Below are 26,651 nucleotides of genomic sequence, written 5' to 3' on the forward strand. Positions count from 1 at the left end.
TTTCCTCCTTTTCCACATTGACTGGAATTAGGAGTGTGGAATGGATATACATATTTGAGGATGCTGTTATTTTTTTAAGAAAAACTTTTCTGGTGTGATCCCATTCATTGACATTCTTTTCCTCTTAGCTTGACCCCTAAGTGTCACTTAAGTTTAAAATTAGCATAACCAGCAAGATAGACATGAGGTATGGATTGCAAACTTAAAAATTTATTTATTTATTTTAGAGACAGGGTTTGGCTCTGTCAATCAGGCTGGAGTATAGTGGTGTGATCATGGCCCACTGCAGCCTTGAAATCTTGGGCTCAAGTGATTCTCCCGTATCAGCTTCCTGAGTATAGGAGGTACCCTGTTTCTACTAAAGTACAGTTGTACTACAGGCACACACCACCATGCCTGGCTAATTAAAAAAATTTTTTTGTAGAGACAGGGTCGTACTATGTTGCCCAGGCTGATCTCAAACTCCTGGGCTCAAGTGATTCTCCCACCTCAGCCTCCTAAAATGTTGGGATTGCAGATGTGGCTGCTGTACCTGGCCAAATGTTTATTGTGCTACTTTCTTCTTTTTTTTTTTTTTCCCTTTTTTTTCTTTTTTTACCTGAGGTCAGGAGTTCAAGACCAGCCTGGCCAATAATGTGCTACTTTTTTTTTTTTTTTTTTTTTTTGAGACGGAGCTTTGCTCTTGTTACCCAGGCTGGAGTGCAATGGCACCATCTTGGCTCACCGCAGCCTCCGCCTCCTGGGTTCAGGCAATTCTCCTGCCTCAGCCTCCTGAGTAGCTGGGATTACAGGCACGCGCTAATTTTTTATATTTTTAGGAAAGCTAATTTTTTGTATTTTTAGGAGAGACGGGGTTTCACCATGTTGACCAGGATGGTCTCGATCTCTTGACCTCGTGATCCACCCGCCTCGGCCTCCCAAAGTGCTGGGATTACAGGCTTGAGCCACCGCGCCCGGCTAATGTGCTACTTTCTAATGAAGCTTTTCTTGGTATGCATGTCATAAAAGTTCAAAATAAACAGTCTTGGTTCATTAGTTTTATTTTTGAATCAGATTAAGAATATTTATTAAAATGATAGCTGTTATTTCTCGAGCTTCCAGTACTTAATTCTTAGCCTTAGGTCATAGTTAGCTTTTCTGATACTGTACTTTCTATGGTACAAAATGCTTTAAAGTGATAACAATACTTATGCTAGCAGTTAGCAGTGTCTTTTCTACTGCAATGTGAAATTACAGTAACATATATAACATACTACTCCCATGGATATTCCTATTGCACAAACTGTATTAATGAATTACTTGTGGTGTTTTAAATAACCACCATCATGTTGATATGTTTTAAATCACTACCATCATGTAGTGACATCATATAGACCAAAAAGCTGCTGTGCCTTGTAACGGATAAGAAGGAATCATCTCCGTTTTTTCACTTGGTAAAACCACATTGAAATCACACTAGCCAGGCAGAGAATTTATTTTACTTTAAAAGTCTGATAGAGAATGAGATTTCCCAACCTTCTTGGTAACTAATTCTCCTTTTAGATCTTGTCATATGTACAATCCATTTCTGAAATTTCAGTTATCCTGTTTACTTATCAGACTTCTGGCCCCCTATTTCTTTCACTTCCTCATTTATGCTCTCCGCATTCTGCTTTATCAAGATCTCTAGACTGACGTGTAAAAGCCTTGTTCTGATATGAACAACTGTACTTCCTCTGCCCTTTTGTATCCTGTATTCATGTAGCCAAGTGTTACTGCATAGTTACTGAGATTGCTGACAATAAATTATGTTTCCAGTGGCCCTTCGTATATATTTATATTGGCTTTCATTAATTATCTCATTTCTCACAGTGGTTACTTCAAACCTTACCATTCTTCCCAGTTCCCATTCCCTTTTTACCATATTTAACTCTCAGCAGATTACTTTATTCTTAATTCAGCCATCATTTTCAGACTTCCTGAACTTGCTGTCTTCCAGCTTGTAGACTTAGCTATGTTTTTTTCCTCTTTTTGTAATACAATGTTTTATTCCTTTATAATGCTACTTCAGAATACATGATGTTATTCATTCCCATCTCTTCCAGGTCCTTGCTCCATTAATTATTCCTTCTGTCGTCTATCTTCAACCTCTCTCTTTCTGTTGTTTCATTTTCTTCAATCTCGAGTTCTGACTTAGAAACAAACCTTCCTCAACATAGCATTTCATTTTTCTTTTATGAAGCTTAGCTATGAAGGAAAGAATTGATTTTACTCATAGCTACGGATCACATTCTATTTGCTTTTTTTCCCCTTGGAAAATTTTCAAACATTCAGAAAAATAGAATAATAAGTATCCATTGCTTATTGTCTATATTTTATGATTGTTAATGTTTTGTCATATTTATTTTCTTTCAAAGTATTTCAAAGTAAAGTGCAGAAATTGTGACACTTCACTGTTTAATATATCAGTATTTATGTCCATAAAGTCATTTGCTTCCTTTACCACATCACTTTCGCCATTTAACAATAATTCCACAATATTGCCTAATACTCAGTCTCTGTTCACATTTCCTCAGTTGTGTCAAAAATGTCTTTGCCATTGATTGCATTGTATTCAGTTGTTCACTTACATTTTAAAAAATTTAGATCATCACCACCTATTCCAGTCTTTCTTTTTAATATATTGACTTGAAGAGACCAAGTCAGTTTTATGGAGAATATTCAATCTGAAGGATTCCTCTGATTATTTCCTTGTCATCTCATTTAGCTTCTGTATTTCTTGCGTTTTCTGTAAACTGGAGGATAATGTGAAGACCTAATATAAGTGCAAGCATTTCTGGCAAGAATACTTAATAGGTGATACTATCTACTTCATATTTATCTTAAAAGATGTATAATATCTGTCTGTCTCACTGTTATTAGAGATGCCATGATTGATGGCTAGATTGAAGTAATGACAGATTTCATTATAAAATTATGTTTTCCTTATTGGCACCCAGTAAGTACTCTGTATACTTTGGCATTATAAGAATTTCCAGTTCATTATGGCCTTCAACCTCTTGGCACACTCTGCTCAAAAGTATTATTGAGGATCAGACACAGGAGCTCATACCTATAATCCCAGTATTTTGGGAGACCTAGGTGGGCAGATCAGTTGAGGCCAGCAATTCAAGACCAGTCTGGATTGGGTGCGGTGTCTCATGTCTGTAATCCCAGCACTTTGGGAGGCTGAGGCAGGTGGATCACGAGGTCAGGAGTTCAAGACCAGCCTGACCAACATGGTGAAACCTTGTCTCTATCTTTAAAAAAACAAAACAAAACAAAACAAAAAAAACCAGTCTGGGCAACGTGGTAAAGTCTTCTCTACAAAAAAAAAAAAAAAAAAAAAAAGACCAAAAATTAGCCAGGTGTGGTGGTGTGCATCTGTAGTCCCAGCTACTCAAGAGACTTAAGGTAGGAAAATCACTTGAGCCTGGGAGGTCAAGAATGCAGTGAACCATGATTGTCACTGCACTTCAGCCTGGACAACAGAGTGAGACCCTGTCTCAAAAAAACAAAAACAAAACAAAACACTATCATTGGGGATACTTTTCATGTTAAATTATTTTATTTAGGATAACAAAAGCATGATTTTTAAAATGTCATTCTTCTTAACATTTATCAGTCAGCTTTCTTCATAACCTCTTCTTCATTAACTGCAGCTAACTTCATTCTCCTGGAAACACTTATAAACACTTCATTATTTCAGCCAGGCATGGTGGCTCACACCCATAATCCCAGCACTTTGGGAGGCCCAGGCAAGAGGATCACTTGAGCCACAGAGTTTGAGACCAGCCTGGGCAATATAGTAAGACTACATCTCTGCAAGAAATAAAATAAGTTAACCAGGTGCCTGTAGTCTTTGCTACTCTGAAGGCTGAAGTTGGAAGATTGCTTGAGTCTAGAGATGGAGGCTGCAGTGAGCTATGATCACAGCACTACACTCTAGCCTAGGTGACAGAGTGAGACCCTTTGTCTTAAAGAAAAAGAAAAAATCCTAATTATTCCCTGTAATCACCAATTTCCAGAGAAAAGAGTTAGTGGAAATGGTGTTCTTTTAGTCTATTCTTTTGCAGGGGGCATTATTAAGGACTTATAGGCTTATATTCAGAATGTTTTAAGGTTATGAAGTAAACTATGTTCAACATCACAAAATTTTGCCACAGTGACACTAATTTGCAGTCTAACCCAGCAGCATATGAGTTATTGTGGCCAGGTGCAGTGGTTCACACCTGTAGTCCTTGCACTTTGGGAGACTGAGGCAGGCAGATTGCTTGAGTCCAGGAGTTTGAGACCAGCCTGGGCAACATGGTGAAACCTTGTCTCTACAAAAAATACAAAAATTAGCTGGATGTGTTGGTGAATACCTGTGGTCTCAGCTACTCAAGAAGCCAAGGTGGGAGGATCACTTGAGTCTGGGGGATCCTGGCTGCAGTGATCCATGATTATGCCACTGCACTCAAGGCTGGATGACAGAGTAAGACCTTGTCTCAAAAAAAAAAAAAAAGTTTCATTGTTCTACTTTGTCATCAGTGCTTGGTTATTCTTAATTTTTATCAATCTGCTGAATATAAATCTGATTTTTACTTAATTTGCATTTTCCAGATTGTTAATAAGAGTAAGTGTCTTTTCATATGTTTATTTGCCTCATGTTTTTCTTCTTTTCTTTTTCCTCCTTTTTCTATTGCAGTGTCTACTTCATATTGCTTTGACTTCTTAGTGGTTACTAGTTGTTTGTAATCTGGATTGTAATCTTTTGTCACTATTAAAAGATAAGTCTTGTCTATTTCTGCTAAGTATCAGTCTTGGAATATATAATAATCTCACAATTGGACCTACCTAAAAAATGCCCATGCTTCCTGTTGGTTGGAGGGTAGCAGCACAGAAAAGTGAATGGCTTATTAGATGCAAATATATAACAGATTATTAAAATTAAATGTTAGAGGTACTCACTCAACCCGTATGTCTTCAGACTGGGATATGAAGTCTGCTGGGTGTTAGGAAAATGTTCAGAGCTTGGTTAAGTAAAATTTCAATTTCTATCTATGTTCTTATCTGTCTGATAACATTTCTGTAGTAGAGGTAGGTGTCTTGGTTCTCCTTCCCACTTTCCCTTTTACAGCGTGCCTTCTCCCACTTTATTAAAGGAAGGAAAACCTGTCACACAATCTAGACCATGCTATGGTACATTACTTTAGTTTATAAAAAATCTCTGCGGCTCCAAACAAAAAGAACAATTTCAAAATGACTTGCTCTTAAGAAAGTATCTCCTGAGAGAGCAAAGCAAGAAAAATGGGATTTTTCTAATTTCTAATTTGGGTTTCTAACTTTATCTGGCTGACAAAGGCAAGACTGCTTTATCTTCCTTACAATTAGAATTCGGAAGTGGAATTGTGATCATGGGACAAATTATTAGCACATGTTTATTTGAATTGAAAAGTGAAGGCAACACTTTAATGATAGGAAGTAAGTATAATTTGATTCATTGGTCAAATAATAATGACTGCCTTTGCCAGTTAGGTCCTAGAGTAGACGTTGTCCATAAATAAGAGAAATCTCACTTAAGTTGCAATGGAAAGATTTTAAAGTACATAAAAATTACAACTATATGTCCTTTTTAACTATATTTGCACAAGATAAAATTTAGAAGTATTTGAAATGTAGGTGAGGAAACATTCTTATAGCAGATACATGAGCAGAAAAATAAGACCACGGACGTGGCACAGGATGATGGCAGAGGAGGAAGTTTCAAGTAGTTCTCTGAAGGAGATGACACCTGAGTACACTTTTGAAGAACTTTGTTTGTTTGTTTGTTTGTTTGTTTGTTTTTGAGAGACAGAGTCTCGCTCTTCGCCCAGGCTGGAGTGCAGTGGCACAATCTAGGCTCACTGTAATCTTTGCCTCCCAGGTTCAGACCTCAGCCTCCTGAGGCTGGGACTACAGCTGGGACTACAGGCATGTGCCACCATGCCCAGCTAATTTTTTTTTTTTTTTTTTTTTTGTATTTTTAGTAGAGACTGGTTTACACTGTGTTGGCCAGACTGGTCTTGAACTCTTGACCTCAGGTGATCCACTTGCCTCAGCCTCCCAAAGTGCTGAGATTACGGGTATGAGCCACCATGCCTGGCTGAAGACCTTTCTTTCTAATTGCTAGGGTTGAATTATGACTGCAACAGAAAATCCCTGCTGATATGGAACTTACTGAAATACAGAATAATGACACAGAACAAATACACAGGTTAACATCCATCGGTGAAAGTGCCATGAAGGAAACAAAGCTGGATAAAGGACATGCAGTGATGGGGTACTCTTTTAGACAGGGCACTCAGAGGTAGGGCTCACAGGCTGATAAAGTACCATTTGACAGACACCAGAGGGAAGTGAGAGGAGGAGGCATGGGATTATCTGGGGGAAGTATATCCTGCAGTAAGATAACAGTAAATGTAAAGACTGAGGCAAGAATGTGATTGATACATTCAAGGAATAGAAAAGTAGTGAGAGGCTGGACACAGTGCCTCACACCTGTAATTCCAACACTTTGGGAGGCTGAGCTGGGAGGATCCATTGAGCCCAGGAGTTTGGGACCAGCCTGGGCACCACAGTGAAACCCCATCTCTACAAAAAGGAAAAGGAGGAAAACCGGTGGGACTGGAATAGCATAGGCAAATAGGAATGTGGTGAGCAACTAAGTCAGAAACATGGTAGGGTGCTAGGGATATTTAAAGCCATGCCATCTACTGTGGTAGCCACTATCCACATGGGGCTATATAGACTATGATTAAAAATTTATTTCATCAGTTACATTTTAAGTGCTAATTAGTCATTCCCATGTGGCTAATGGCTGCTCTATTGGACAGCACAGATATAGCATGTTTTCATCATTGTTAAGCGTTTAGTTGGTTATTGGCCTCCTCATGGGCCAGACTTTATTCCACATCTGAGGGGAAACCAGTAGAAAATTTTGAGGAAAGTGACATGATCTGGTTTTAAAAGTTTTACTCTTTGCTGTAATAGAGGTTGCCAGATGAAGAGTAGGTGGGCATTATAAGAAGAATGGTAATAGGTACAAAGGCTCAGAGGTTCTATTACTACATGAAAGTTTGAGTTGAGTCTTAGCCGTTGACTTTTTTTGATGAATTTTTATGTTGGTATACTTTTAAACTTATTAAAAAGTTACAAATATAGGGGGTACAAGGGGGTCCGATACACTCTTTACCAAGAGTCACCAATTGTTGACATTTCATCCCATTTGCTTTATTATCCTTTCTTCTCCATATACATATATAATGTGTGTGTATGTATATGTAAAATGCATTTGTGAATAAATTGAGGTATTGTGCCCTTTTTCCGGCCCCCCACCGCACTTCAGGAAGGGGCACCTCTTTGATTGGTGGTTAGTGAGAGGAGCACAGTATGTGGCGGCCCTCCAATGGTCTGAGGGACAGTGAACTGGCCCCCTGTATAAAAAGTTTGGGGACGCCTGCTTTAACAGAAACGCAGTAATTAATCAAAACAAGGAGATTATATTAGGTTGGTACAAAAGTAATTGCAGTTTTTTATTACTTTCAATGCAAAAACCGCAATTACTTTTGCACCAACCTGGTACACACACGCTACTATTATCTAATCCACAATGTATGTTCAGATTTTATCAGCCGTCCCAATAATATGCTGTATAACTATCTCCCCACCCCTCAGTTCAGGGTCCACTCTAGGATCACATGTAGGATTTATGTGCTATACCTATTTGGTCTTCTATAATCTGACACATTTCCTCAGTCTTTGTGTTTCTGATATATTTAAAGAGTATACAGGCCAGTTATTTTGTAGAAAATCTCAAAGTTTGAGTTTTTTTGGGGTTTTCCCAAGATTCAGGTTTTGCATTTTTGGCAAGTATACTACTGATATTGTATCTTCTGAGTTCACCGTATGATATATATGATAATGCTTTTTCTCAAAACTGATAATGTTAGCTTTGATCACTTGATTAAGGTAATATTGCCAGGTTTTACTACTGTTATTATTTTCCCTTTTGTAATAAGTAATTTGTGGCAGGCTGCTTTGAGATTATGTAGTAATCTCTTTCTTTACCAAATTTACCATACCCGTTTTATATCCATTTATGATTTTCCCACTCCCTCATTATTTATTAATCAGCATTCTCCTATAAGGGAGAACTTTCCCTTCACCCTCATTTATTTACTCATTTATTTACATCAGTGTGAGTTCATGGGTTATTTTATTTAGTGAGCTATAATGCATTACTATTAAATTGTCCCTAATTTGTCCAGTGGGAACCCTTCCAAGATGGAGGCTGTGTTCTTTTGATATTTTCCCATTATTCTTTGGGAATTTACTTTGTTTAGGGCACCAGAATGTTCCAGGTTTTGATTTATACCTTTTGGGCTCTTGCTCAGTAATAAGCCATTTCTCCAAAGAGCTTTTTGTAAGCCTTTGAAATTTATTTATTGAAAATATAAGCCATTACTCTTGCTCAGTAATAAGCCATTTCTCCAGAGAGCTTTTTGTAAGCCTTTGAAATTTAATCTGAAGGTACTGAGTAACCACCGACATTCTGGGTATGTGGCATGATCCAAATCAATGTTTTTTTAAAAAGACCACTTTGTTTCCGATCGATGTGGTGACGTCACACTCTCCCCTGCCGTGACCGATCCATGGTGGGCGAGGGACGGACTCATGGTGAATGGGACCGCTCTTCTTGTCCTACCTGCGGGGACCCCTTGCCTCTCTTCCCTGCCTGTGAGGGCTGTGTTGGGAGGCATTGGGGTATGAAATCCAGCCCGACTTTTTTTTTTAAATTCCCAAATAAAAAGAATTTTAAAAATTTAAAAATAAATAAATAAAAATAAAGACCACTTTGGTAATAGTGTGTAGAAAACATTGAGTTACGAAACTAGCCATAGAAAGAACAATTATTAGATTATTAGTCTTTTCTAGTAATTTAAGCAAACCGTATGTGGGTCTAAAAATACTATCAATGAAGTAGGAACAAATAACTTTACACTGGAGAAACCTGGTGTGTACTACCTCAGCCAGGTGATCAAGGTCAACATCAATAGTGATGATCTGCTGATAGTTTGTACACTTAATATGAGATAATGAAAATGGCATTTATCTCTGTGGTCTTCCTCCTAAAACCCAATAACCTCAGTATAATAATGAGAAAAACATGAGGTTAATCCCATCTGAAGGACATAGTGGTCCCATTCAAAGGTCATATAATGATAACTACAAAATACCTGACCAGTAATCCTCAAAACCATGAAGGTACTCATCAAAACTGTTATGGGCTTTAGGTAACAGCAGTGTGTTAATAATTATTCATTAATTATAACAATGTACCATACTACTGTAACATGTTAATAATAGGGGAAACTGGGATGGGATACATGGATTCTCTGTACTATCTTCACAGTCTTTTTGTAAACTGACTACTTATTTTTAAAAAAGTTTATTAAAAAACACTATCAGTGGAGTTAAGTAAGTAGGGTTATTTTTAGGTGTGTAAATGAGTGATATTTTCACATAATGCATGATGATAACTTCTTCAGAGTAGTCATTTGTGAAGGCTATAAACTTATTTCAGTAGTGCAGCGGTTCTAAGTGTTTTGCAGCTCTTCAGAGTCTTTAGTAAATTCTTTCGGCTATTTACAGTCTTTTAAAACAGTTGTCCCAGCGTTTTTGACACTAGGGACCGCTTTTGTGGAAGACCATTTTTCCACTCATGGGGTTTGGGAGTATTGCTTCAGGATGAAACTGTTCCACCTCACCTCAGATCGTCAGGCATGAGATTCTCATAAGGAGCACACAACCTAGATCCCCGACATGCACAATTCACAGTAGGGTTTGCACTCCTATGAGAATCTAATGCTGCCGCTGATCTGACAGGATGTGGAGCTCAGGCAGTAATGTTCACTTGCCTGCCATTCACCTCCTGCTCTGCCAACTCAGTTCCTAACAGGCCACGGACTGGTATTGGTCCATGGCCCAGGGCCTGGGGACCCCTGTTTTAAGATATACTTTAGTGAGAGACAGAATAATGTAGCAGTCAAGGCTGTGACTGTACAGAAGTTTCTCAAGCTTTCTAAACCCCCTAGTAGGCATAACAACTTACATTAAAAAGTTATTGTGAGCTAAATGAGATAAGTAATAGATTTCTGTTCTTTGAGGGAGAATTTTGTTTTTGAAAGCAGCTATAAGTTATTTGGAGCCTAATCTGGCTTATATTTAGAGTAAACGTGGTAGTGATACTTCTTGTCAAGAGCAAGATAGAAAAATTTGATGGTACCAGTTTTTGTGTGGCCTATACATTTTTATAAAGATAACTTTAGACTTACAATAGAGTTGGATTATCATGCTTACTCTCCTCCTACCACAGAGGTGATATGCCCTTTTCAGTACATCTTTTTTTAATGGTTTATCACTTTTTTGAGGGGTAAGGGGAAGGGTCCTGCCCTATTGCCCAGGCTGGGGTGCAGTGGTGATCATGGCTCACTGCAACCTTGACCTCCACGGCTCCAGCAATCCTCCCACCTCAGCCTCTCAGTACCTGCAACTACAGGCACGCCCCCACCGCATCTGGCTAATTTTCATATTTTTTGTAGAGACTGGGTTTCACCATGTTGCTCAGGCTGGTCTTGAACTCCTGGCCTCTAGCAATTGGCCCACCTCAGCCCCGCAAAGTACTGGGATTAGAGATGTGAGCCACTGTGTTCCAGTGTCACATTTTAATTATTTTTATTTTTTAATAATTTCAACCTTTCTTTTTGAGACAGAGTCTCACTCTGTTGCTCATGCTGGAGCACAGTGGCATGATCTTGGCTCACTGCAACCTGTGCCTCCCGGGTTCAAGCTATTCTCCTGCCTCAGCCCCCTGAGTAGCTGGGACTACAGGTGCATGCCACCATGCCTGGCTAATTTTTGTATTTTCAGTACAGACGGGGTTTCACCATGTTGGTCAAGCTGGTCTCAAACTCCTGACCTCGTGATCTGCCTGCCTCGGCCTCCCAAAATGCTGGGATTAGAGGTATGAGCCACTGTGCCCAGTGTCATGTTTTAAATTATTTTTATCTTTAAATAATTTTGACCTTTATTTTAAATTCAGGGGGTACCTGCTCATATTTCTTTCATGGGCATATTGCATGATGCTGAGGTTTGAGATATGAATGATCCCATCACCCAGATAGTGAGCATAGTACCCAATGGTTAGTTTTTCAAACCTTGTCCCCCTTTCTCCCCTCCCACCATTAGTCTCCAGTGTCTCTTCCTTTCTTTATGTCCATGAGCACCCAGTGTTTAGATCCTAGTTGTAAGGGAGAACATTGGTTTTCTGTTTCTTTGTTAATTCACTTAACTCAGTGCATCTTAACAAGGATACATGATGTCAGTACGTATTACTGGTGATGTTAACTTTAATCAATTCAGGTGCAGTCTGCCAGGATTCTGTACTATAAATTTAGTATTTTCCTTTAACACTTACATTTTATGAGAGAGAATTTGAGACTATGCTTAAACTTTCACTCACTGATTTTAGCATCCATTAGTGATTCCTCCCTCAGTAGTCATTACTGTGGAATTCTAATGGTGATTTTTATCTTTACCTTACTCCTCCTATGTCTATTAATTGGAATTCTTCTGTAAGGAAGGGTTGTCTGCTTTCCCTCATTAAACTTTTTAAAGTCAGTGTTGGTACTAGGATTTTAAAGTTAAGAGCCAGTTGAACCTACAGATATGTTTTAATTTGAGGAGAAAGATGAGTTGGTTTATTTGTAAATTTAGGGCTGAATAGAATCTGTAAACTCAGTTGTATTTTGTGCTTTATACATTTTACTTTCTGAATTTTCTTTTTGTGTGGTTTTTGTTTTTGTCATTTGTAAAGTTATATTTTTTGTAAGAACTCATGAAACTGCATGATTTTTCTCACATCAAATATCTCCAAGTTATGAGTTAGAGGAAACTAAAGAAATTGTATTTTTATGTTCATATGTATTTTTAAATTTTGTAATTTAATAACTACTTTTGAATGAAAACATTCTTTTTTTCCTTTCTTAGGCTTGAAAAGGAATACACTACAATAAAAACAAAAGAAATGGAAGAGCAAGTTGAAATTAAAGTAAGCATTCTGGGCTTTTTTAAGTACTGAAGATTAATTGACTGAAATCAATTATTGGATGGTAGATGTTAAAGTTTGTACTTCTTATATTCATAAATTTATTTAGCATCCTATTAGATTAGAGTTAAAAATAGACATTTCAGAAAAGCAGAATAATGCGACTAAAGTGGCTTTCATTCCAGTGTGAAGGAGAGCAAGCTCTTCCTTTTTCTAGATTTATTGGTGGCTCATCAGGAGAAAATACTTCCATGGAGAAGATAATTATCATTCCATTTAAGCATGTTTTTTTAAAGTTACAGAGAAGACAATCTATAATAACACTTTCCAAGCTGAGACCAACAAGAGTATAATCTCAGCCAAACATTAAATAGAGCACATTATTACACTAGAATTAATTATGGCTGCTCTAGAGCTACAGAAAGCTTTGACTGATACAACTTTTTCTTCTCTAAGCAAGGTTTATGCTTTTGAACTACTTCTCTCCAGAAAATCAAGGAGAGTTTCAATTCAAAGGGCATATAAATACCATATATATGCTCTAAAAATATAAAGTTTGTACTCCGCCGTAAGCCAAGGAATTCTTGAGTTATTGCAGGATGGAGATGATAAGTGGAAGCGTGAGTCAAAGAACTTACTGACTGGCTAATTTAATTTCGAATCTCTTTATTCCCCTCCACCCCCGCCCCCCCAAAGCCTCTGGAGGAAAGGGTTAAATGTAAAATAATTTTAATGGAATGATTTCTTCCTCCCTTTTTGAACTTTGAATGTTTCCAATTTTTAACTCGGACCTGGCAAGACATATGACCAACTTGTTTATAACCAGCCATGTGTTAATTGAGCCTTGCTATAAAATAACACTCGCATCCCACAGGCTCCTTTTGCAAGGAAATGGGTTCTGTTAAACTAATACTCTTTCTTGCCGTGGCCCCCCTCAAAAGCCTCTAGGGAAACAATCTCTCCAGTTTCCCTGTAGAGAAACTGGAGAGAAACTCCCTCTCTCTTACCAACTCTGTCCTCTCTTTTCTAGAGGTTCTATTCCCATTTCTATCACCTTTCCTTATCAAATGAAAATAGCTACTTCCAGATTTTTAATACATAGAGAAAAGACCCTGGTGGATGTTTTTCCCTTTTTTTTTTTTTGAGACGGAGTTTCGCTCTTGTTACCCAGGCTGGAGTGCAATGGCGCGATCTCGGCTCACCGCAACCTCCGCCTCCTGGGCTCAGGCAATTCTCCTGCCTCAGCCTCCTGAGTAGCTGGGATTACAGGCACGCGCCACCATGCCCAGCTAATTTTTTGTATTTTTAGTAGAGACGGGGTTTCACCATGTTGACCAGGATGGTCTCGATCTCTTGACCTCGTGATCCGCCCGCCTCGGCCTCCCAAAGTGCTGGGATTACAGGCTTGAGCCACCGCGCCCGGCCTTTTTTTTTTTTTTTTTTTTTTTTTTTTTAATTCTGTCACACAACTGCTGCTCTACCATTTGCTTTTCTTTTAGGTACCATGAGTAAGGGTACTTTTACTGAAAGTAAAATTACATAATCTTGATGAATAGGGAGAGTATGGGTTTTCACTTACTATGAATATTTGGAACTGCAAATTAAGAATCTGAGGATGGGGAAGCCATCCTATTCATTTCACCACACTATGTTATTGAAAAAAAAAATCACAGTTCTATGAACAATCCTTACTCTTGAAGAAGTTTCTTATAAAATTAAGTATATGAATATAGGAATAACAAAAGGTCTTTTTGGAAAACAAATCTTTAGCAGACTTTCACCTGTACTTGCAGTATTTTCGTCCTTCCTTCTTTTTTTTCCCTTTTTAAAGACAGGGTCTCCCTGTTACCCAAGCTGGAGTGCAGTGGCACAATCTTGGCGCATTGGCAGCCTTGACCTCCCGGGCTCAAGCGACCCTCTCACCTCAGCTTTCCAAGTAGCTGGGACTACTGGTACACATCACCATGCCTGGCTAATTTTTTGTACTTTTGGTAGAGACGTGGTTTTGCCATGTTGCTCAGGCTGGTCTCAAAACTCCTGAGCTCAGGTGATCCACCAGCCTTGGCCTCCTAAAGCGCTGGGATTATAGGTGTGAGCTACCATGCCCAGCCATTTGCAGTATTTTCTATCCTTTGTTTTTTGGGGAAAGTGATAGTTCATATGCCTGAAGAAATGCTTTTAAATCTGGCTCCATGTGTCTCAGGCAGTTGACATAAAATTGTGTATAGAGAAGAATATGGGAGGGAAAAAAGCTTAGAAGGTTAATGGACCAAACATATCAAGTAAATAAAGTATGCTGATCTCAAAGGTAGTCTCTTCTCTTTTTCTAATACTGTTTCCATGTAGCTCTTTCTTATTACCATTTTCATCTCTTTTTTCACTCCCCAGTTCTACAAAATACTGAAACGAAAGCAATTTTTGAATGACTGTACTTTTTTAAACTTCATATTTAGGGGTATCTGGTTTTTTTACTTGAACCCTGGCATCTCATTTCAATCATGATCAGATGGCCATCTTATTTACAATTCATTAGTGAGGTAAAATATTAATTGAGCCTTGCTGTACAATGCTACTTCTTATACTCCCTTCTCCCATAAGTCTCTTTTATAAGAGAATGGGTTCTAGTTGTAAACTAATACTTTCTTGCCTTGATCCTTTTAAAAGTCCACAGGAAGATGGTTTTGTGCCATTATTTTTGTAGGCAAATAGTATGATTTTCAGATTGTTTGATGTTTTGAAATGGAAGTATAAAATTAGCCATTGGTGTTGTGAAATGTGTTTATAAGGTCTCTGTTATTTTCACATTGATTAAAAGACCCTTGGGGTGATAATCTATTCTAAGAACTGTATCTATCAGTGAGCCCCCTGGTTAAGATGTGACGTTTAAATATTTTTTTTCACCTCTTCTCTAAAAGTGTTACAGGAAGAATTTGATAATAATGTCTTCATTTGGAGAATCTGTTCTTGGGGTTTTTTTGTTTTTTTTTTTTTTTGAGACTGAGTCTGACTGTGTTGCCAGGCTGGAGTGCAGTGGCACGATTTTGGCTCACTGCAGTCTCCACCTCCCGGGTTCAAGTGATTCTCCTGCCTCAGCCTCCTGAGTAGCTGGGACTACAGGTGTGCACCACACCCAGCTAATTTTTGTATTTTTAGTAGAGACAGGGTTTCACCATGTTTGGAGAATCTTAAATTTTACTATGTGAAATTTTTTGTTAAAAGAACATCTTTATCAGTATCTTCTTACAGTCTATTATGTTCTACGTGCTGTGGAGGAGACAAGAAATATTAAAATTCTAGATTGGCCAGGCACAGTGGCTCACACCTGTAAATTCAGCACTTTGGGACGCCGAGGCAGTGGATCACTTGAGCCCAGGAGTTTGAGACCAGCCTGGCCAACATACCAAGACCCCATCTTAATTTTAAAAAAGAAAAAAATTATAAAATTCTAGCTTATATTAGGGTAACCCACAAATATTTTAAAAAGAAAAACTTTGATTCTGATAGACATGAACAGATAATCTCTTTTTTATATTTAAATTTATGCTTTGAGATGCAAAGATCTAAAGCCCTACAAAGGGAAGCATTAGAAATTCTCACTAGTTTTTAGTCAAAAGTTAAGTATTTTTTTTTTTCTGTTTCAAAAACTGTGGTACATTTCAGATATGCTGAAAGCCAGAAAATAACATAACATAAAATAATGTAAAAGTGCTCATTGAATATAATGAATTTTTATGCCTGGCATAAAAATGAAAAAAAAAAAAAAAAAAAAAAAAAAAAAAAGATAAGTATTATTTAAGTTGCCCAGGAATAACATTTGAACAATCAGTGTGAAGTATTAGAATGAAAGCTCTCATTTATTTAGCCCTTAATATGTGGTGGGTCACTTACATGCATTATTTCCCCTTATTCTTACAACAGCATCATGAAAGGGTTCTTATCCTTATCTATGAAGAAAGTAGGCCTCAGAAAGCTCAAATAATATGCCAGTGGTTACATTGTGAGGAAACAGTGAGAATCAAGGATTTGAAGTCTGATTTGTGTTATTCTAAGGCCTATGTATATTCTTCAGTATATACAGTGTGCTGCTGCTGCTTTCCAAGAGAGACTTTGATGTATTTGTCATGTAAGATATGGATGCATCTGTAGTCTTAGCTACTCAGGAGGCTGAGGCTAGAGGCAGTTGCTTGGGTTCAATTGGTTGAACCCAGGAGACAGAGGTTGCCGTAAGCCGAGGTTGTGCCACTGTACTCCAGCCTGGCAACAGAACAATACCTTGTCTCAAACCCCCGCCCCATCTCTCCAAAAAAAAAACAGATAACCAAGCTATAATTACCAAAATACTGTGATATTAGTTCCAAAAAAAAAAAGTAACACTTGAAACTTAAAGGTAACCCCGAAATGGTCTGTATTAACTGAGAAAGTCTGTTCTATTGGATCGGTTCCTAATGATAATATTTTACAAATGAGGAAGTGGTGATAGTTGTTTGTGGAAGAAAGTCGTTGGGGAAAGAAATCCAGGTGAACGTTTTCAGTTCTAAATTTTATTTTAGCATGATTTCTGTCCTAACTTAATTCACTCAGTTGTCTGGTTGGAACTTAGTTTTCTACATCTTTTAAGATAAAAACAAAAAGTTACCTTTTGTTGATGAAATGTGATTGAGAACATTTTGAGAATCTCATTTATTTCTTTGGCTATCTAGACTTTAGCAGCATTTAATAATTGCTTATTTGTGTAGACCACTGTGCTGCACATATCAGGAGGAGCCAAGAAATGAGAACATTTTCTGCTTCTCAAGCTGTTATTTTGTTGTCAGATATTAGTTATTAACTTTCCTATATGTCATAATGTCCATTTCAGATCATCTAAATTTTAGTGAATAGAACAAGAAATCTAATTTGCAAAGTATTCTTATAATAACTCTAAGATTTGTTTCAATTTGTGATCCACTTAATAAGATGCAGTAATTCAGAGCCTCTCATTTCCCTGAACTAAGACTTTATATGTTATATAAAACCATACGTAAGTCTTTACTGGCAAAGTAATAGGCTGAATCGATGGAAGAATTTTCTGAGACAGACATTTTTTAGCAGAAATTTATAGGAAGGTGGGCTGGACAGTTTTGGAACAAATTGGTACAAAAAGCTAAGAGTGATTACTTTGAAACTGAAATTTGATGGCAAAAATGAAGGTACAACATCTAAGGAATTTGAAAATGAAAAGACCACTTATAAAGGGGATTAATAAGCAATGATATTGGTGGATATGCAAAAATAACTTTTTAAAAATGTAGAGTGACTTGGATTTAATAGTTGATGACAGTAATTAGACAAGTTTTTGGGAACCAGGCATTGAATAACTAGGTGAAGGGCTTTTTAAAAAAAATCTGGTTTTACTTTTTGAATTAAAAGAAAATGCTAGTAATTGAAACTGTTAATTTTCTCAGAAAAAAATAAGAATTAAATTTTTTGTGTTTTCGGAATGTAATGAATTCTACAACCTGTCATCTATGCCATATTATATATGGAGACTATTGTAGTCTAAATGGGCAATTTTTTTTTTCTTTCAAATTTGAGACAAGGTCTTGCTCTGTTGCCCAGGATGGAGTACTGTGATGTGATACTGGCTCACTGCAACCTCTGCCTCCAGGGCTAAAGTCATCCTCCCCCTCAGCCTCCTGAGTAGCTGGGACTACAGGCACATTGCCGCCACACCCAGTTAATTTTTAAATTTTTTGTAGAAATGGGGTTTTGCCATGTTGCCCAGGCTAGTCTTGAACATCCCAGCTCAAGTGAGCCACTGTGCCGGGCCCTAAATGGACAATTTGATGTTTAGCCTTTGAATGTGCATTTTTTAGATCTCTTATTTCTTCATTCAACTGACATTTGAATATTAATTATATAGATAGGCTCTGTTGGAGGTAGGCAAGTTAGAATCTTTTCTGTCTAATGAGGATGTTAAAACACATAAGGAAATATTTGATTATGAGTCATTATGATAAGTATAGAAATGAAAGGGCTTATTTCTGTATGTACTATGGGGTACATTTTAATATGATTATTTCCTGTGCCATGGTATATTTATTTCTATTTCTTTATCTTCCTTTCCTTTCCTTTTCCTTTTTTTTTTTTTTTTTTTTTTTTTTGAGACGGAGTTTCGCTCTTGTTACCCAGGCTGGAGTGCAATGGCGTGATCTCGGCTCACCGCAACCTCCGCCTCCCGAGTTCAGGCAATTCTCCTGCCTCAGCCTCCTCAGTAGCTGGGATTACAGGCATGCGCCACCATGTCCAGCTAATTTTTTGTATTTTTAGTAGAGACGGGGTTTCACCATGTTGACCAGGATGGTCTCGATCTCTCGACCTCGTGATCCACCCGCCTCAGCCTCCCAAAGTGCTGGGATTACAGGCTTAAGCCACCGCGCCCAGCCTCCTTTTCCTTTTTTCTTTCTTTTCTCCTTTCCTCTTTCCCCTCCCCTCCCCTCCCCTCCCCTCCCCTCCCTTCCCCTCCCCTCCCCTTCCCTCCCTTCCCTTCCCCTCCCCTCCCCTCCCTTCCCCTCCCCTCCCCTCCCCTCCCCTCGCCTTCTCTCCTTTCCCCTCCTCTTCTCTCCCCTCCCCTCCTCTTTCTCCCTTCCCCTCTCCTCCCCTTTGTTGACACAGTGTTTCACTCTGTCACCCAGGCTGGAATACAGTGGCTCAATCTTGGCTCACTACAACTTCCTCTGCCCCCACCTCAGCCCCCACCTTCCAGCTGCCCACCTCCCAGCTGCCCACCTCAGCCCCCTAGGTAGCTGGGATGACAAGCTCACACCACCATTCCTGGCTAAAGAGCGTGTGTGTGTGTGTGTGTGTGTGTGTGTGCGTGTCTGTGTGTCTGTGTTGTCCATGTCTTTATTTTTCATAGAGACGAGGTTTCACCATGTTGCCCAGGCTTATCTGAAACTCCTGAGCTCAAGCCATCTGCCCACCTTGGCCTCCCAAAGAGCTGGGATTACAGGCTTGAACCATAGCGCCCTGCCTGCTGTGTGTTTCTTACTCTGAGTCTTTGGCATTTGATAACGTAATCATTCCTTAGACTCCTTTCTTATTTATAAAAGGTGGTACAGTTTCAGGACTGTTATTTAGGAATCTTTTTTCCTCTCAAGAATGCTTGCCAATAAAACATTTTTTTTCTTGGCAGAGGTTACGCACAGAAAATAGACTTTTAAAACAGCGCATCGAGACATTAGAAAAAGTAAGTGACTACTTACCGAAGCTTCTGTTGAATGCCTAGTGTTTTTTTGTGTGTTATTTATTAAAAATCCTCAAAAATTCTGGCACACATCTCCTATGTTGTAGTATTGACTGCTTAACTCACCTACCTTACTATTTATAGCCAGATAACTTGTTACTAATAAAAATTGATCAGTTGTACTGGTTCTTTTGAACTTTCGTAGTCAAGTTTTAACTGAGATTAAGAGTAACATGTTGATACTATTTGTTTTCTTTACACATAATTTCTAAAAAGTATGTTCTTTTAGAATCTAGTTGGGAGTCCATTCTGATAAAGCATTTTAAATATGAGTTTCAAATGTTACCTTAGACTTTTTAGCATATTTTATGCACCAGTGAGTCTTTTAAGGCCTAGGATTGCGTTTAGTTGAAGTGACTGACTGATTCCTTATATAAAAATTCACTCGCAAGCTGATTTTCAACACAAAGGAATTGTGCATAAGCTTTTAGTTCTTAGAATTATTTCGATATCTACTTGTTACATTTTCTCTGTTTCATATAGAATAACTGGGCAAATGTGGAAATTTTGCATTATTTTTCATACTGTGCTTTTGATGAAAAATCTTTTATAGTCATTTTCAGATGCTAGAAGAATGAATTGAGTAGTAAAAGTCTGGTTTAAGAATTTTGCTTTTTTGAAGGAAAAATACCTGAATTCACAAACTCTTTTGGTGTTTTTTTTCTTTTTTTTCCTGAGATAGAGTCTTGCTGTTTCACCCAGACTGGAGTGCAGTGGCACGATCTCGGCTCACTGCAGCCTCTGTCTCCTGGTTTCAAGCGATTCTCCTGCCTCAGCCTCCTGAGTAGCTGGGACTACAGGCATGTGCCACTACACCCGGCTAATGTTTGTATTTTTAGTAGAGACAGGGTTTCACCGTGTTGGCCAGGATGGTCTCGACCTTCTGACCTTGTGATCTGCCTGCCTTGGCCTCCCAAAATGCTGGGATTATAGGCATGAGCCACTGTGCCTGCCCACTTTTTTTCTTTCTTTCTTTTTCTTTTTTTTTTTTTTTTGACTAGAGATGACAGTAAGTAGATTTAAGCATACCCCTCATCATATTGCCAAGGATCTTAAAATCTTCCCTGCAAATCTACAGATAAAATTCAAGACATAAATAAATGGAAGTATGGATATTTTACAGTATTTGTCTTTTGCTTAAAAAGTATTGATGATTTCATATTAGATAAAAGTGTATAAGGACAGGATATTTATTACATGTCTGCCTTTATTGTATAATAATTGCAGACACATCATTTTAAGTCAAAAATAGTTTCCCTGTTTTTTTCTCATCATGTTAGGATTGCTATGAGGATAATTCTACTTTTGGTGACTCCAAGGAAGGTTGAGCTTACTTTTAAGTTCTTAGTTTTAATTATGTACTCTTTTTTCTCATTAAATATCTAGCTTACAATCAAATATGCATCTTCTTAGTTTTTTTGTTTTTGTTTTTTAATCTTTGACGTGAGACATTTAAACCAGGAAAGCATTCTTATTTCATTGAACCTTCGGAATGATAATGATGTTGTAAGAAAATGTTTGGATTTTGCTTCTGGAAAATTAAGTTCCTTTTTTTATTGGCTTAGATGGCCCAGGTGTGTCACTTAGCACTAGAATTCTATAAATACTATGTATCAATTGAATTCTGTAATAAAAAAGTATACTTGCTCAGTTATTGCTAAAGTTTAAGTTTAGCTTATTAATTTTGTCATATTTTCCTTGCTTTGTTTCTTTGAAAGTTGCTGTTGCACAAATTGCTGTCACACTTTATAAGTGGAATTGCTTACTCACATTCCTTCTTCCTTTCATGTAAGTGGGTTGACAGTTTGGGTTAAGTCTAAAAGATACAAAGATATCAAAAGAGGAAGAAATATTTGGCCAGTGCAGTGGCTCATGCCTCTGATCCCTGCACTTTGGGAGGCTGAGGCAGGAGGATTTCTTAAGGCCGGGAGTTCAACACTGTCCTGGGCAACATAGCAAGACCGTATCTGTACAAAAAATTTTAAAACTAGCTGGGCGTGTGGCACACACCTGTGGTCCTGGCTGCTCAAGAGGCTAAAGCAGACCATACCATTGCATTCTGGCCTGGGTGACAGAGTAAGACCCTGTCTCTATTTTTAAAAAAAAAAAAAAGACATTTGCTTGTTCCAGGTAATGAAAAACCACTTGGAATTTGTGTTTGGTATCTTCTGGAAACACATGATTTTCAACCAGCTATTCTTCTTGTTTTCGTATATTTTTCTTAAGGTTTAAAAATAGAAACATTCAGTAAAAAATAATATGTTTAAGTCCATTTTAATTAGCAATGAAAAGTAGATGGAATTTGGGTATATTTGTTTCTTTTTTCCTAATTTTATCACTTTTATCTTACTTCTTTCTCTTATATTTCTATCTGAATTTTTCCTTTTGTAGGAAAGTGCTTCCTTGGCAGATAGATTGATACAGGTATAGTTTCTGTTTTTGTTTCTGTTTTTTAAACATCTTCTCTAACTTCTAAGCAAAGTCCTAAACCTCGAAATTCATATTTTAATGCATGCAATTTTATATGCATTTTCTTAGAAATAATTTTTTGGGTGGTATATGTGGGTATAAACTTAATTTTTTATAACAAGGTGTTATCTTGGTTTATTTTTGCACGTTTTAAAGCTAACCTTTTTTTTTAAGTATTTATTTCAAAATGGGAATCAGTAAATTCTGTGAAATTAACTACTACTATTCGTTGAAAATTTTAGTCCTGCATGTACAACTCAGTAATATTGCATGAATTAAGTTTTTATTGACTGAAAGAAGATTTGTTCTTAAGATTGTCAGGTGAATTTTTCATTAGTTTCCCAAAATTTGCTGGATCAATAACAAGCTGCTAGCTAATGATTACCTAGGCTGTTCTATTCACTGAGGTGACTTTTTTTTTTTAACATGTCAAAGTAAGTAACTAAACCTCACAAAGGCAGTCTTTCTTGAATCTATCCTAAATTGCTTTACACACACAAAAATTATGTCCTAAGGGACAAGTGACAAGAGCCCAGGAGGCTGAGGAAAACTACCTTATAAAACGGGAGTTGGCCACCATCAAACTGCAGAGTGATGAGGCCAGTGCTAAGCTGGAGCAAGCTGAAAATACCATCAGGAAGCTCCAGCACCAACAACAATGGGTAAGGAGTCTGGTAGTGCTTTTCTCACCTTTCTCATCCCCCTCCCTTTTCATTTTTTTTTTCATAGCACAGATTCTGTGCTATTGTTTTAAATAATTTTGTTTTCAACTTTAATCGAACTTTTAAATTATTCCATTTTATGTTCTGTGATACTTAGGAGTCTTATTGTGGCCTAAAGACTCCTGTTCTAATTTTTTTTTTCTGTCTATACCATTTTGTTAGAAATAGGTAATATAATCTTTTCTTACACTATGTTTTAAGTCATGGGAAATAAGCAGTGTGTGTCAGAATTGCTTTTAAGTTTTTAGAAATTTGTTTTTATAATAGATACCATTTTGCTAACAGTAATTTTTAAATCCTTACTTCAGCTAGTTTTTGTTCATTGTGCAGATGAAATATTACCCAACATGTGGAATATATATAATGATCTCATTTAAAGCTTTGATGATGTGGCAATTCATGTCTTAGGAAATTCTATTGCTTAGACTTTCTACATCAAGACATTGAATTATGGGTTAAGGTTTATGTCTGTATTTCAAAGGGAAAGAAGTTACAAAGATGAAAAAGATTAACCCTTTAAAAATTATCTTAATTAACCTAGAGTGTGTTTCTAATTGTCTTAATCAACCTAGGGTGTATACTCAACAGTTACTAATTGTACAGCTAGCCTCAGGTATCTTATGCAACTTAGACATTTTCCATTGGCAAATTCAGACTGGGGTGATCTTAATCAGAAATATGAGGGTAAAAGAAAAGCCAAACTGTTTATCTTTGAAAAGATACTACTTCTTGTTTGGTTTTCCATCCTCAAGTAGGTACTAGATTGTAATAAGCAGAAAAAGCTGTGTTAATCCTCCCAGAACTCTATGCAGATCTAGAAGGCAAATAGAGTGACTGCAAAGTAGGACATTCCTTTTACTCAGTAAAGTTAAGGAATAGCATTATCATCTTGGTACAAAAGAGATAAAAGAAAAGAAAAAAGAAAAATTGGCAATTGAAAGAGCCGTAAACGTCGTTTTTTTCTATTATGTTATTGAAGATTGCTAAAAAGAAATGAATAAAAGTGATAAAATAATACTAAAAACAAGGGAACTCATATTTTGCTCCCCTTTTGTATGAAATGCCAGTGATATCAAAGCATTAAAAAGAAAAAAATTGTGGAGTTATGTTAGGAATTTAGCTTGAAATAAGTTACTTTAATGTGATTTTTTAAAAAGAAAAGACAGTAAGTATTGTTTGCATTTAGTATAAGCTACAGTCATATATTAGAATCATGAGTTAAATTTTTTACATTTTTTCAAATATTGAGAACTATATAGATAGATGTATATCAAAGGGATAGGATGTGGTTTATAGTGAAAAATGTAACTTGGTGGTTGTAACCAATTGAGTTGAATGGAAAGCACCACACTCGATGAGTTTGAATTACGAGTCTTATTGCCGGTGACTGAGTGTCAGCTCACGCTCCAAATCTCTCCGCCCCGAGGAAGATATTTGATTTCCTTTTATATGTTGCTCAGGGTAAAGGGACAAAGTGGAAATTTACAGAAGCAGAATAAGCAAGTTAGGGGAGGAGGCTGGTAGATAGGAGGTAGGAGGCTCCCATGATTGTTGATTAACTAAGGAGGGTATACACAAGCAGTTCCCACGATTGCTGGTTAACGGGGTGGGGGTGGGGGCACATTAAATGCTTTCCATACACTTAGTCAAGCGGGTATTCACAATAGCAAGTGGGCTTGTCAAGCAGGATAAGGTTACAACAGTTATGTGTTTCTATAGTTCTAAGTACAACATGGCCCAGCACAAGAACATGACCCAGATATGCACTCAGGAGAAATGGCGGTGGCGGGGGGCGCGGGGTGGTGGTGGTGGTGGTGGTGGTGGTGGTGGTGGTGGTGATGATGATGATGATGGTGATGGTGATGAGGCGGAGGTTAAGATGGAATCTGTCTGACTTTCAGCAAAATGGAGTCTGTCTGGCTAATACAGGGTAGGTTAGCACATGGTGAGCAAAACTGGCCAGAATAAGCTGGATAAGCATATTACTGGTAGAAAGTAAACATCTATTGCCCAGTGTTTTGATTATAGCCTTCCAATACAACTTTATGAATTCTTCAAACTCTCAGAATAATGGTTTTAAATCTGTATTCCAGCAGGAGGTATTGAATTACCAAAATTAACCGTCCTTCACCACCACTCCCTACTGCCAAATAATGGCAATTTAAACAATATAAAGAGCTTTGGATTTCATTTAGGGAACTAGATTCTAGTCCGATTTGTGATCTTGCATACTCAGAGATAGTTTTGTATGTTTTTTCCCCCTCCCAGATGATTAAATAGGGCTAGATCTTCTTGGGTCTCTCTTTTTCACCCTTTTTTTTTTATTTGAGACGGAGTTTCGCTCTTGTTACCCAGGCTGGAGTGCAATGGCGCAATCTCAGCTCACCGCAACCTCCGCCTCCTGGGTTCAGGCAATTCTCCTGCCTCAGCCTCCTGAGTAGCTGGGATTACAGGCACGCGCCACCATGCGCAGCTAATTTTTTGTAGTTTTAGTAGAGACGGGGTTTCACCATGTTGACCAGGATGGTCTCGATCTCTTGACTTCGTGATCCACCCGCCTCAGCCTCCCAAAGTGCTGGGATTACAGGCGTGAGCCACTGCGCCCGGCCTCTCTTTCACTTTTAAAATTAACTTTATTAAAGTATAATTTATATGTAATAAAATTCATCAAAAGTATGTAGCTTGGTGTATTGGAAATGTATGTAGTTGTGAACAACTACCACAATCAAAACAAAGAATATTTCTGTCATTCCCTTTACGGTTCACCAACCCCAACCCTAGCAACCTGTCTGCTTTCTGTCACTATAGTTTTACCTCTTCTAGAATTTAATATAACTGAAATTGTAAGGTATGTGACTTTTATGTCTGGCTTCTTTCACTTAGCATATCTATTCACTTTTTTTGGATGATTTTTGAAAGTTTTATTTGTGATTGATACATCAAATCAGAATAATTAGCTAACACATTGATTACCTCAAACACTTATTATTTCTTTGTGGTGAGAACATTCAAAATCCTCTCTTCTAGCTATTTTCAAATATACAAGACATTATTGTTAACTGTAGTCACCCTACTGTGTGTGCAATGTAACACCAGAATTTATTCTTCCTATCTAAGGGTAACTTTGTACCTTTCAGTTATTCTCTTCGTATCACCATGTTCCCAATCCCCTCGCTAGCCTCTGGTAACCACTATTCTATTCTCAGTTTCTATGAGATGAACTTTTTTAGATTCCACATATGAGTGAGATCGTGTGGTGTTTGTCTTTCTATGTCCGGCTTATTTCACTTAACATAATGTCCTGCAGGTTCATCCATGTTGTCACAAATGACAATTTTATTTTTTTTAATGGCTGAATAGTTTTTGTTTTGTTTTGTGAGACAAAATCTCACTGTCGCCCAACATGGATTGCAGTGGTGCGATCTTGGCTCACTGCAACCTCTTCCTCCCGGGTTCAAGTGATTCTCGTGCCTCAGCCTCCTGAGTAGCTAGGATTACAGACGCCCACCACCAGGCCCGGCTAATTTTTGTATTTTTAGTAGAGACGGGGTTTCACTATGTTAGCCAGGATGGTATTGATCTCTTGACCTCATGATCCACCCACCTTGGCCTCCCAAAGTGCTGGGATTACAGGTGTGAGCCACCACGCCTGGCCTGAATAGTGTTATTTTTATACATTTAGGGCATACAAGTGTGTTTTGTTACATGAATGTATTTCATAGTAGTGGAGTCTGGGCTTTTAGTTAATCATCACCTGAATAGTAGACGTTGTATCCATGAGTTAATTTCTTATCCATCATCCCATTTCACCCTGTTACCTTTCTGAGTCTCCATTGTCTATTATTCTGTGCTGTATGTCCATGTGTATACATTATTTATTTCCATTTGTAAGTGAGAGTATGCAGTATTTGACTTTCTGAGTTATTTTACTTAAGATAACATCCTCTAGTTTTATCCATGTTGCTGCAAAAGACATAATTTCATTCTTTTTAATGGCTGAGTAATATTTCATGGTGTATATACACAT

The 26,651-nt window shown here is 37.7% G+C and overlaps 1 protein-coding gene across 6 annotated transcripts in view; it reads left to right on the plus strand.

Annotated features, from left to right (window-relative positions):
* The window catches only part of EVI5 (ecotropic viral integration site 5), a 215,300-nt gene that overhangs the window by 68,182 nt on the left and 120,467 nt on the right, over positions 1-26,651 (plus strand). For 4 of the 6 annotated variants that reach the window (XM_074381419.1, XM_074381422.1, XM_074381420.1 and 1 more), the window contains exons 10-13: positions 12,091-12,151; positions 19,323-19,376; positions 21,825-21,857; positions 22,418-22,564. In XM_074381419.1, coding sequence (XP_074237520.1) covers positions 12,091-12,151; positions 19,323-19,376; positions 21,825-21,857; positions 22,418-22,564 — 295 coding nt within the window. The remainder of the gene's footprint in view (positions 1-12,090; positions 12,152-19,322; positions 19,377-21,824; positions 21,858-22,417; positions 22,565-26,651) is intronic. The other 2 variants (XM_039460946.2, XM_074381421.1) reach the window with 2 other exon arrangements.

The sequence above is a fragment of the Saimiri boliviensis genome, chromosome 11 (genome assembly GCF_048565385.1).
Source record: "Saimiri boliviensis isolate mSaiBol1 chromosome 11, mSaiBol1.pri, whole genome shotgun sequence".
NCBI lineage: Eukaryota > Metazoa > Chordata > Mammalia > Primates > Cebidae > Saimiri > Saimiri boliviensis.